At 45.6% G+C, this 13,920-nt stretch overlaps 1 protein-coding gene across 1 annotated transcript in view; it reads right to left on the reverse strand.

The window, feature by feature from the left end:
- NOL8 (nucleolar protein 8) overlaps positions 1–13,920 on the reverse strand; it is a 197,451-nt gene that overhangs the window by 113,718 nt on the left and 69,813 nt on the right. Inside the window, exons 6-8 of the mRNA XM_068133382.2 lie at positions 3,516–4,829; positions 3,112–3,225; positions 2,873–3,007 (exon numbers count right to left, since the gene is read on the reverse strand). Coding sequence (XP_067989483.2) covers positions 2,873–3,007; positions 3,112–3,225; positions 3,516–4,829 — 1,563 coding nt within the window. The remainder of the gene's footprint in view (positions 1–2,872; positions 3,008–3,111; positions 3,226–3,515; positions 4,830–13,920) is intronic.

Raw genomic sequence — 13,920 nt, forward strand, 5'->3', positions numbered from 1 at the left:
AAGAATACAGACCACACACTGGTCCCTATAAATCCTTTGCAATACGTTAAAATAAACCAGTGCCCGGCAGAGTCAAAGCGCTCAGACTGTAGATCTGGATGCATTATTCTGGCTGATAACAGAGGATCCACCAGGTTGGCAGCATGCCAATGCTACTGAATTGTCAAGACTTGATGAAGGCGTGATGAAGGCGAGGGGATGTAATGGGCTCCTTGCTCACTTTCATGATATACATGCTCATTGAGATGGAAGAGACGCGCTCCTTGTATTTGATGAACACATTTGGAAATCTGCCAAAATTGTTCACAGAGACCCGTTTGATCGTCAGTCAGATGTTTCTAGCTCCTTCGACAAAGATTGACAAGCACAGTCGGTCTCTGGTTGCCCTCATTTTATGATCCTGGAAGGACAAAATCTCACGTAATGAAGCAAAGAGCATTAACCATTGCTCAGCTGCTAAGATACCGGTGCTCCTGCCTCACACCTAGCTCGGCTTCACGCTGTTGAAACCAAAGCTTTCAGAATCATTGGAATCTCCCGCGATGAAGCTAACTCCGAGGGCCTTTCACTCACACGCGGCAGGCAGGTTGGTGGTCTTTGTCTTCTACAGACTCCTCTCCGGCCTTGCTTCCCCAGCTCTCTCTGTGCCCTGTCCCCCAAATATTCCTACGGGTCGCACAATATCTCCCTGCAACCCTCTTATGGTTAAACTGCCAAAATCAAGACTCTTTCAGCTCTTTAGCTTAGCTTTAGCAGTTAGCTCTTTCATGAGCCTTGATCTTGTACACAAAAAAATAATAATAATAGATAAAAGACTCTCTGCTCACCTTCACTTTCATTCCTCTTTTCTCCCACCTCTGGAACAAACTCCCTCTCTCTCTTTAATCCCAATCCTCCCTCCAGGTCTTTAAAACAGCTGTTCACCACCATCTCTCGTCTTCCCCCATTCAAAACCTTCATCTTTTCTACCGCCACTAATTCACCCCAGATCCACTTTTTTGAAATACCAACTTCTTTCCTGGAAGTCCTTGCAGTGCCCTTGTGTTTTACACTTCCCCACATTATTGCATCATTATGCATTATTGTACCAAGTTTGATTTAAATTCCTTCAGCTGTTCTCAAGTATGACATTTTTACCTGACATGATCTTTGACCTCTGACGCCAAAATCTAATCAGTTCACATTTGCGTTATAATATATAATACAGTACTGTGGTACCCCGCTATTCGCAAGGGATATGTTCCTGAAAAATGCCACGAATTGCGAAACCGCAAATTGCGGGGCATCATTTCAATGGAAAAGGGAGGGATAGGTTCCCGAGTCGTGAAAATCCGCGAATAGAGAGGACTAAACCGCGAATGGCAAGGCAAAATCCACTATGTTGTGAGCCAGAGGTTGATCGACGTCTGGGTCGGGCCTGGGGAGTCATGGATTCACTGAATCATGGGGTGTGGCGCTGACTTTCGTCCTCCTGCATAGATACCGACAGAGTCTTTAAGTCCTTGGTGCATCCAGTCTTGCTCTCCGGATGCGAGCCTTGGACCCTCACCAAGGGCCAGAGAATAAGACAAATCCTTTGGAACCAAGTAAGCCTGGTGTTGGCTTAGTGGTTAGGGTGCCGGCTTGGGATCCTAGGATCCTGGGTTCGAATCCCGGTCAATCGCTGAATTAACACCAGTGGGGTTGACTCAGCCTGTCATCCTTCCGAGGTCGGCAAATTGAGTACCAGTTCACTGGTAATTCCCTGTGTGTCGCAAGAGTCGACTAACAGGGTTGGTGGCAGGAAGGGCATCCGGCCGTAAAACATTGCTTCAAAAAGGGGACCATATATATGAATGAATGATCGTTTTAAGGCCATTTTCCCCGCTAGAGCAGGGGATAGCCTTGCGGGCCCCATGACAATCATGGTTCCCTGTTTGAGGCAATGTTTTTATGGCCGGATGCCCTTCCTGGCACCAACCCTTAGTCGCCTCTTACGATGCTCAGGGATACGGTGTACCTTTTCTAAACCGGGGTACACACCGGGATCATGGTGCCCGAAAAAGGCCAACCCCTGCTCTGCGGGGAAAAATGGCCTCTAAAGGTGGTTCTTCTTTGGAACCAAGTCTCCGGAGAATCCTTGGCTATCGCTGGTCAGACTGTGTCCAACAAGTGGTTGCTGAGAGAGACTCAAATGAGATTTGTTACCTGTATGGTCAGTGAGCGTCAACTGTGGCTGTATGGACATGTGGATCCTTTTCTGGACGCTGATCCAGGTTACCAGATACTCTTAGCAAGGGAGCCTCGTGAATGGAGGAAGTCAACGGGCCGACCGCGTGCCACTTGGTTGCAGCAGCTTGATCAGTATCTCAAGGAGATAGGGATGGGCCTATCTCCGATTGAATTCAGTGACCCGATATGCAAATAGTCTTCAAATTTTAAGATAATCGGATGAAAAGTGACAATTTTAGAAATTTGGCCTATGTTGACCTCAAAAATATGGTTGGTTTCAGTAAGCTGATATGAAAATCCTATTCAGATTTCAAGTCAATCGGATGAAAATTGAGCATTTTAGAAATTTGAAAAAAAGTGGTCGACCTTAGGCCTATGTTGACCTTTTGACCTAAAAAATAATGGATTTTGTCAGACCACGAACTCTACCATTTGGTGAAGTTTCGTGAAGATCTGTTTAAACTTGCGACCTGTAGGCAAGTATAAGTGAGCGCACAGACAAACACATACAAACACACAAACCGGAGTGATTAACATACTTGTGGGGAAGAAAAATCTTTTGCCAAGTAACAAACAAACAAACCGACAGACAAACGGTCTGAAATGCAATACCCTCTTCTCTGGCGAAGGTAATAAAAACCTAACAATGGACAAGCCTCACCTTGTGACCCTTCTTTCCTTCAAACTGTGGCTTAACTTGGAAGCAGTCAAAATAATCTCCATCCGATCGTATATTCTTGGCTTCACCCTCAAAACGCTCGTCATCGTCATCTTCACTATCAAACAGCTTTCCAGCCTGCAGCAGATGACAAACATGCAGGTACAAAGATATTCATTTATTTTAGTTTGAGAAACAAAACAAATTTAATTCGGTTTTCAACACGTGATCATCTCAGCTACCTTTCTGCACTCTTCCTCTGACGTCTCCAACTGTTCAGAACCATCTTGTGCATCACCGTCAACCTCAGAGGTGTCAAATATGATGTGCGAAGGATGGTGCTGAGTCATTCGGTCCTAACACAAAACAAACAAGTACATTATATCAAACAATGAAACGCAAGGCAATTGTTTATTGGTATTTTTTTGTTTATCGGTAATTGGTAATTTTTTTTATTATCCAAGTGATCTCCAAATTTACCGAGTCACTTCAATGGCAACATCATTGCTGAAGATTGTAGAAGGGCCTCAAGCTGTTATTGTTACAATATAGTCTTGCCATGTTAATTGTGGGTGCACAAGGGTTTATCAGAGATTGCCATCCCGTAAACACCCAACATTACTCTGTTACGTTAATGGAAACACACCTGGAAATCCAAGGCCCCACGCACATGCTTCTTCCGTGCTTCTGCCATTCTTTGATGCTCCTCCAATGCATCCAAACGACGTCTGTTACCTTCGTCCGCCGCATTCTGGCGGCTCTTTGGATCCACACAAATTTGTGATGAAGATGTCACTTCCTCACCCCTTGAATCAAAACTAGTCCTCAATCGTTGGCAAGCCAAAGCACCACCAATTTGACCGAGCAGCACCGATGTTCCAGAAATTGGAGGCACATCAACTTTTTGACCAACCCCACACCTTGCTTTTTGCCTCCTTTGCACAATTTCAATGATTGCACCACCATCATCCTCAGAATCATCATCACTACCCTCAGAAGAGGTGGTCGTGGTTATTTCACTTCCTCCTTCCTCAAACTTTTCTGCATTTTCAAACTTGCTTAACTCAACCATATCCACTTCATTATTGACCTCGCACACGTACTCAACCCTCCTACTCTCCAATTTGTTTTCTTCCAAATATTTATGATGAATTCTCTTTTTCCCTTCTTCTTCTTCTTCTTCTTCTTCTATCACACACTTTCCTTTCCTCTTAGCAACAGTCTTTACCTTTCTTGCAACTGACACATCTCCTTTATTCCGTCCTTTGAATGCTTTCCCCTTACCAATATCATCATTTTCACACGTCCTGTTATATTCATTATTTTCCGTGGTTACAATCTGTTGTTCGTTTCCAAATACAATTTCATGCTTTGACGGTGGTGCCAGGTCTATTCCTTGCTTCTTTCCCTTACTTTTCCAGCTTCCAGACTGACTTTTCATTTTGATATTTGCACATGGCCCAAATGAGTCATTTGTATTCTGCTTTGCAACCTGCATCATTTGAACAATGTCCTCCACATCACTCGAGTCTTCGTACTCATTTTCATGTTTGGTCGTTTTACTAACAAAATTTGAGGCCACAACTTGCAATTGTTCACCATTCCCTCGTTTTCCCCACTGTTCATCGGTCACCCACCTTTCGAGCTCCTCTAGCGAATCAGCATCGCTGTCGGCACTCGGTCTTTTTTGCCTTTTCTCTGCTTGCACAATAATCTTCTGACCTAGACAAGTCTCTCTCACTCGTCTTGTTGCCCGCTTCCGAGGAGATCCACCATAATCTTCTCGCGCTGAACCAATTATCCGAGACTCCCCTTCTTTACCAATTGCAACAGAATTTACTCTTGGGACATTGGTATCCTGCAGGTTCCAGGTGAGTTGTGAAATAGGTGGAGAACCTGGAACATCTGGCAGGTGCTTGAGGTTGTGGCAAAACTTGGAAGGTTCAGATTTCATCATGTGCTGCAAGAAACAGTCAAGGATAAAATTAGTTCAATGTAAGCAATCATTAAAAGAGCAACCCTTGTCCATGTACATTAGTTTGTTTTTATTAAAATACTGTTAATTATTATACATAGAGTAATTTCAATACATTAATTATGAAAAGTAGTTGTGCCTATTTGGATAGACAGCAGAGACTGGTACACTCATTAATGTATTAAAACTAACGACAAACCTGGAGAGCAGAACAATTCATTAATGGAGCAATTTTTGATTGCATAAAATGTCACGCAATGTAAAGTTGAAAAAAAGTCAGGTGGCAAGAATCCCACGGTGCAGAAAAACGCCGTGGAAATTTGAAATGCCAGAAAGCTAAGGTGATGGGAAATCACGTGTCACCCCACAAGCATTTGTATTTGCAAAGATGAAACCAATCAATTTAGGAAGCGACATTTAACTTTAACTTAATATATTATTGCATCCCGAATGCAATGTTAAACCTATCACACTACTGGAAGTTTTGCGTGCCAGCTGTACGGAGAGGCAAACTGATGCTTTTGTTCGCAACATTAACACAAACATACACACATGAACGAATGGGAGAGCCAAAAACGCAATAATTCAAACCCAGAAACATTTTTTCACAGTAAATAAAGAGGTGAGCTCAAAATAAATAAATAACCCAGAGACAACATGGCTGAATCTTATAATTTCCCATGATAATCCTTATAACTAAACATCATCATTTCACATAATAATCTATATAACTTATAATTAAACCTCATCATTTCACACAATAATCGATATAACTTAAAACTAAACCTCATCATTTCACATAATAATCGATATAACTTATAATTAAACCTCATCATTTCACATAATAATCTATATAACTTAAAACTAAACCTCGTCATTTCACATAATAATCTATATAACTTATAAGTAAACCTCATCATTTCACATAATAATCCTTATAACTAAACCTCATCATTTCACATAATAATCTATATAACTTATAAGTAAACCTCATCATTTCACATAATAATCCTTATAACTAAACCTCATCATTTCACATAATAATCTATATAACTTATAAGTAAACCTCATCATTTCACATAATAATCCTTATAACTAAACCTCATCATTTCACATAATAATCTATATAACTTATAAGTAAACCTCATCATTTCACATAATAATCCTTATAACTAAACCTCATCATTTCACATAATAATCTATATAACTTACAACTAAACCTCATCATTTCACATAACAATCCTTATAACTAAACCTCATGATTTCACATAATAATCCTTATAACTAAACCTCATCATTTCACATAATAATCTATATAACTTATAACTTCCCTGCACTTATAACTTGGTTATGACTAACTTCCCTGCAAATGTCTGCTGCTCTTCTTCTGTTCCAATCGGTTCTTCTGATCATGTGCTTGTCAAAGTGGACATCTCTCTGGCCATTCTCAGAGAGCCTCCTCAGCGTCGACGAGTCTGGCATTTCACTCAGGCCGACTGGCACGGTCTGCAAGCAGCCATCAATCATCTGGACTGGTCTCCCATCTCTACTGCCTCTGACATCAATTCTTCCTGGGAATTCTTCCAAAGCAAACTGCTCTCTCTCATGCACAGATTTATCCCATCTCGTCTTCAGTTGCCTTACCCTTCCTCCCGTCCATGGTACACTGAATCTTGTGGTGAGGCAGTTGCCCTGAAACAACTTGCCTTTGCCTCTTGGAAGGCAAATCCAACTGAAGGCAATCTCAGTTCCTTCCACCAAGCTCGAAACAAGTGTGTGTCTACCCTCAGGAGTGCCAGGAAGCACTATCTCTCCACACTCAAGATTGAACTCTCAAACCTGTCTCCTTCCTCCAAATCCTGGTGGCGTCTGGTCAAATCCGTTTCTGGTGTTTGTTCCCCCTCCATCCCCTCCCTTACCTCAAATGGCTACACAGTTGACACCGCACGTGACAAAGCCGAATGCCTCAACTCTGTGTTTGCCTCAAAATCTTGTGTCCCAAACCCATCTCTCTCTGTTCCCACCTTTCCCAGTCGAACCCAACTGCTCCTGGACTCTGTGTCCTTCTCTCCTGACAAGGTGGAGAAGTATTTATCAAACCTCGACTCTGATTCTGCAACTGGACCAGATGGCATCAGCCCATGGGTCCTAAAATCCTGCTCTTCCGCTCTATCTCACCCTCTCTCTGTTCTTTTCACCCTCTCTTTTACTCAAGGTCATCTGCCAGCATCTTGGAAATCAGCAAACATTACCGCTTTGCACAAAAAGGTGCAAAAACAGATCCTTGCAACTACAGACCAATCAGCCTGCTTCCAATTATCAGCAAAGTCATGGAATCCATCATTGCTTCGGATATCAAATCCTTCCTCTTCTCCAATGGCTTGATCTCTGATCATCAATTTGGATTCAGACCAGGTCATTCCACTCTGGACATGTTGCTTCTGCTGTCTCAACAATGGATGGAGGTCCTCAATGCCAAACAGGAAATCAGAGCTGTCTCACTTGACATATCACGTGCCTTCGATACGGTCTGACACCCAGCTCTGCTCACCAAACTCTCCTCCTATGGTATTCATGGAAATCTCCACTCGTGGCTTGCGGACTTCCTCTCTGGTCGTAGGCAACGTGTGGCCCTGAATGGGTTTCTCTCATCTCCTCTTCCTGTTCAGGCTGGAGTTCCCAAGGCAGTGTTCTGGGCCCTGTGCTATTTCTGGTCTTCATCAATGATCTCTAATTTATTTATATATATATATATTATATATCAATGATCTCTCCAACTCTCTGGAAAATCCTCTCTATCTCTTTGCTGATGACTCCACTATCTGCCGCTCCATTCCTCATCCCTCAGATCGGCAGTCTGCAGCCTCCTCACTCTCTGCAGACCTGGACAAAATCGCAGACTGGTCAAACAAGTTGAACATGTCTTTCAATCCTGACAAATCTCACACTCTTACAATGTCTCTCCGAAAGGACCGACTGGAAAACCCTCCCAACTACTTTCTCAACAATCCTCTCCAAGAAGTTCTGTCGCTCAAGCTTTTGGGTCTCACTATCTGCCATGATCTTTCTTGGGAAAACCACATTTCCAAGCTAGCCTCCAAAGCCAGTCGCCGACTGGGCATCCTCCGTCAGCGAAGTCCTTCCTTGGCACATCTGAGCTCCTCACCACATACAAGGCTTTCATCCGCAGCTCAATGGAATACTGTTCCCCCCTCTGGGCTGGTGCTCCTGCCACACACCTAGCTCGGCTTCACGCTGTTGAGGCCAAAGCTTTCAGAATCATTGGAATCTCCTGCGATGAAGTCAACTCCAGGGCCTTTCACTCACTCACCGCAGGCAGGTTGATGGTCTTTCTGTCTTCTACCGACTCCTCTCCGGCCTTGCTCCCCCAGCTCTCTCTGTGCTCTGTCCCCCCAATATTCCTTCAGGTCGCACAAGATCTGCCTTCAACCCTCTTGTGGTTAAACTGCCAAAATCTAGGCTCTCTGCTCACCTTCACTCCTTCATTCCTCTTTTCTCCTGCCTCTGGAACAAACTCCCCCACTCCCTTCAACCCCACTCCCTTCAATCCCACTCCACCCTCCAGGTCTTTAAAACAGCTGTTCACCACCATCTCTTATCTTCCCCCATCCAAAACCTTGATCTTTTCTACCCCCGGTAATTCACCCCAGAGTCCTTGCAGTGTTCACATATGTTTTATACCTCTCCCACCTCCCCCCAAGTCCTCCCGATGTCCCAGTTCTCAAATGTTGTGTTTGTGTCCTTCCCCCGCTCTCCCCATCTTGTCTGCCGCTCCCCTTGTTTTTTTTGTGTTGGTTTGACTTTTTGTGTGATTAACGTTAGCTCTTTCACGAGCCTCGATCTTGTATACAAAAAAAAAAAAAAAAAAAAAACTAAACCTCGTCATTTCACATAATAATCTATATAACTTATAACTAAACCTCGTCATTTCACATAATAATCCATATAACTTATAACTAAACCTTGTCATTTCACATAATAATCTATATAACTTATAACTAAACCTCGTCATTTCACATAATAATCTATATAACTTATAAGTAAACCTCATCATTTCACATAATAATCCTTATAACTAAACCTCATTTCACATAATAATCTATATAACTTACAACTAAACCTCATCATTTCACATAACAATCCTTATAACTAAATCTCATGATTTCACATAATAATCCTTATAACTAAACCTCATCATTTCACATAATAATCTATATAACTTATAACTTCCCTGCACTTATAACTTGGTTATGACTAACTTCCCTGCAAATGTCTGCTGCTCTTCTTCTGTTCCAATCGGTTCTTCTGATCATGTGCTTGTCAAAGTGGACATCTCTCTGGCCATTCTCAGAGAGCCTCCTCAGCGTCGACGAGTCTGGCATTTCACTCAGGCCGACTGGCACGGTCTGCAAGCAGCCATCAATCATCTGGACTGGTCTCCCATCTCTACTGCCTCTGACATCAATTCTTCCTGGGAATTCTTCCAAAGCAAACTGCTCTCTCTCATGCACAGATTTATCCCATCTCGTCTTCAGTTGCCTTACCCTTCCTCCCGTCCATGGTACACTGAATCTTGTGGTGAGGCAGTTGCCCTGAAACAACTTGCCTTTGCCTCTTGGAAGGCAAATCCAACTGAAGGCAATCTCAGTTCCTTCCACCAAGCTCGAAACAAGTGTGTGTCTACCCTCAGGAGTGCCAGGAAGCACTATCTCTCCACACTCAAGATTGAACTCTCAAACCTGTCTCCTTCCTCCAAATCCTGGTGGCGTCTGGTCAAATCCGTTTCTGGTGTTTGTTCCCCCTCCATCCCCTCCCTTACCTCAAATGGCTACACAGTTGACACCGCACGTGACAAAGCCGAATGCCTCAACTCTGTGTTTGCCTCAAAATATTGTGTCCCAAACCCATCTCTCTCTGTTCCCACCTTTCCCAGTCGAACCCAACTGCTCCTGGACTCTGTGTCCTTCTCTCCTGACACGGTGGAGAAGTATTTATCAAACCTCGACTCTGATTCTGCAACTGGACCAGATGGCATCAGCCCATGGGTCCTAAAATCCTGCTCTTCCGCTCTATCTCACCCTCTCTCTGTTCTTTTCACCCTCTCTTTTACTCAAGGTCATCTGCCAGCATCTTGGAAATCAGCAAACATTACCGCTTTGCACAAAAAAGGTGCAAAAACAGATCCTTGCAACTACAGACCAATCAGCCTGCTTCCAATTATCAGCAAAGTCATGGAATCCATCATTGCTTCGGATATCAAATCCTTCCTCTTCTCCAATGGCTTGATCTCTGATCATCAATTTGGATTCAGACCAGGTCATTCCACTCTGGACATGTTGCTTCTGCTGTCTCAACAATGGATGGAGGTCCTCAATGCCGAACAGGAAATCAGAGCTGTCTCACTTGACATATCACGTGCCTTCGATACGGTCTGACACCCAGCTCTGCTCACCAAACTCTCCTCCTATGGTATTCATGGAAATCTCAACTCGTGGCTTGCGGACTTCCTCTCTGGTCGTAGGCAACGTGTGGCCCTGAATGGGTTTCTCTCATCTCCTCTTCCTGTTCAGGCTGGAGTTCCCAAGGCAGTGCTCTGGGCCCTGTGCTATTTCTGGTCTTCATCTTGGACTTCCGGGTTCGGTTGCGAGAGGACGCTGGCGTTGCATATTCGCCGCTTCTCCGACTGGATGGATGTACAGGGTCTGCTTCTACCTTTCTGACCTGACATCTCACACCTGTCCTGCCTTTTCACACCCGCACGTGCCGCGTGTTCTCAGGCTGGATAACGGAATCTGCTTTTGATGGTACGGAATACGGAATTCGAAAGGCCCGCTCCCGTTGATTGTGGCCGTGGCCTTGTTTGCCGGTGGCCTTGTGGCCTTGTTTGCCGCTGTGGTCTTGATTAGCGGCTGCAGTCGTTTGCCGCTGCGTTTGCCGCTGCGTTTGCCGCTTTGCCTCCTCGACCTTGGCCCTACCCTCTGACTCGTCCCTTCGCTCCTGCCTGGCATGGCTCTGAAGTACTCCGCCGCAAGGCTTCTTCTGCTCAATACCCGCTCCACCCCATCATGCATCTCTGCCATCAAATCAAATGGACTCCTCCGACGACCCAGGTACATTCACCGTGGCTCCGGTCGCAAGTTTGTTTATTTGCAATCAGGTCACTCCATCCCCGTCCTCTGGTCGGCTCAGCGCACTCTCACTCTTCGTCCCAGCGCACCTGGTCACAGCAACCCACACGATCGCACCTCTTGCCTACGAACCCTGGCTAAATCACCTGAATTCATCCCTGCTGTTCAAAACAACATCAAGCTCACCCTGTTCAACACCCGGTCCCTCAACAATAAATGCCTCATCCTGAACGAATACATCCTGGATAACAAACTGGACTTTCTCTGTCTCACCGAAACCTGGCAACAACATCTGGACTACTACACACTCAACCTCACCACACCCAATGGATATTCCTACGTCAATAAACCACGCTCGGAGGGCCGAGGTGGTGGAATTGCCGTTATCCACCGTCAAGACATCAAGACCAACCTCATCTCCATCTCATCTGCTCCATCATTTGAACACCTGGCTTTAAAACTCTCTGGTCACACGCAGTCAGTCATGGCTGTCGTCTACCGCCCTCCCAAACCACACCCATCATTCCTGTCTGACTTCTCCTACTTTCTGACCCAGCTATGTTCCCTCTCCCCCTCAATCCTCCTCCTTGGTGATTTCAATATCCACATGGACTCCACTGACTCCACAATAACCACTGACTTCACTGATTTACTCACCTGCTTTAACCTCACTCAACATGTCGACTTTCCTACCCATATCCGTGGTCACATTTTGGACCTTGTCTGCTCCACTGGATTAAATTTGCACCATCTCTATGGCTCCGACCTCACCCTCTCTGACCACTTAGCCATCACTCTGACCATCAACATCCCCGCCCCAACACCAAGGCATTATCGCACAATCAACTTCCGTAAGCTAAACGCTCTTTCACCTACCTCATTCTCATCCACCCTCTCTGAAAAAATGTCCACTTCTCCCTTCATTGACCTCCACACCCCTTCCGACCTCACTGACTACTACAACCACACTCTCTCCTCCTGCCTTGACCAGCTTGCGCCTGTAAAAACCAAAACAGTTTCTTTCACCCATTCTGCTCCCTGGTTTACCCCTGAACTCCACCTGATGAAAACTCGTGCTCGCCAACTTGAAAGACTCCGCAATAAAACGGGTCTCACAGTTCACTCCCAAGCCTACAAGGACCACATACAACACTACAAAGATGCCCTCTCCCGCGCCCGCTCTGCCTACTACTCTCAAATTATCCACTCTGGCTCCGGAAACCCAAAAGCACTCTTCTCGACAATAAACAAACTCCTCCGCCCCCTGAACACCACCACCCAGTCATTCACAGTAGACAACTGCATCTCCTTCCTCTCTTTCTTCCAACGCAAAATTGACAACATCTACAACAGCTTGACCACCGCCGCACCCGCTCCCCCTCCAACCACCTGCCCCCCCTTGTCCTGCCATCCCCTGTCTCGGTTCTCCCCAATCTCTCCTACTGACCTCTCTGAACTCCTCATAGGAATGAAAACTGCCACCTGCACTCTTGACCCCATCCCCTCCAGCTTTGTCAAAGCCTCCCTCCCTGCTCTCTCTCCACTTATCATTGCAACAATAAACTCCTCCCTGTCTACAGGCATCGTCCCACCTTCCCTCAAAATTGCTGCTGTTACCCCCATTCTAAAAAAACCTGGTCTAAACCCTGACACCCTAAACAACTTCAGACCCATCTCCAACCTACCCTTTCTGTCAAAAGTTTTGGAACGCGCTGTAGCCACTCAACTCAAACATCATCTCTCTGCCAATAACTTGTATGAAACATTCCAATCCGGATTCCGCTCCAACCACAGTACTGAAACTGCTCTCCTCAAAATCACCAACGACCTTCTCCTCTCCTCTGACGCTGGCAACCTCAACATTCTCGTCCTCCTCGACCTCAGCGCTGCCTTTGACACCATCGATCACACTATCCTCCTCACCCGACTTGAATCCACCTTTAACGTCACCGGCACTGCCCTCTCTTGGATTAAATCATACCTCTCTGACAGATGCCAGTTCATCTCCATCAATAACTGCAAATCCCCCACTGCTCCCCTCCCCCAAGGTGTCCCCCAAGGTTCAGTTCTTGGCCCCCTCCTCTTCATCCTTTACCTGTCCCCGCTCGGTCACTTAATCCGCCGTCATGGTCTCCAATTCCACTGCTTCGCCGATGACATCCAGCTTTTCATCTCCACCAAGTCCGTCTCCACCGACACCCACTCTATCCTGACAAACTGCATCACTGAAATAAAATCCTGGCTTCAAATCAACTTCCTCAAGCTTAACTGTGATAAATCTGAAATAATCATCATTGGCCCAAAAACGCTCACAAAATCCACCCATAACTTTGCCCTCAACATCGACGGTATCCCAGTATCCACCTCCCCTCACATCCGGAATCTTGGCGTCATCTTTGACCAAACCCTTTCCTTCGACAAATACACTAAACAGATCACAAAGTCAGCCTTCTTTCACCTGAAAAACATTGCCCGTCTCCGCTCATCCCTCTCCTCCACGGCTGCAGAAACCCTCATCCACGCCTTCATCACCTCCCGTCTGGACTACTGCAATAGCCTCCTCTATGGTTCACCCTCAAAAATCACCAATAAACTCCAATACATTCAGAACTCCGCTGCCCGTCTACTCACTCATTCCCGGACCCGTGACCACATCACCCCCGTCCTTTACAAGCTTCACTGGCTCCCCATCCCCCAGAGAATCCAGTACAAAATCCTCCTCTTGACATACAAAGCCCTCCATAACCTGGCCCCATCCTACCTGGCTGACCTCCTCTCCAGACACACTCCCACCCGCAACCTCCGCTCTGCTGGTACCAACCTCCTGACCCCCTCCATCCGGACCAAATTCAGATCCTGGGGGGACAGGGCCTTCTCCATCGCTGCTCCCACCCTCTGGAACTCACTACCTCACACCATCAGAGACT

Source organism: Myxine glutinosa, chromosome 12, assembly GCF_964187855.1.
Source record: "Myxine glutinosa chromosome 12, kmMyxGlut1.1, whole genome shotgun sequence".
NCBI lineage: Eukaryota > Metazoa > Chordata > Myxini > Myxiniformes > Myxinidae > Myxine > Myxine glutinosa.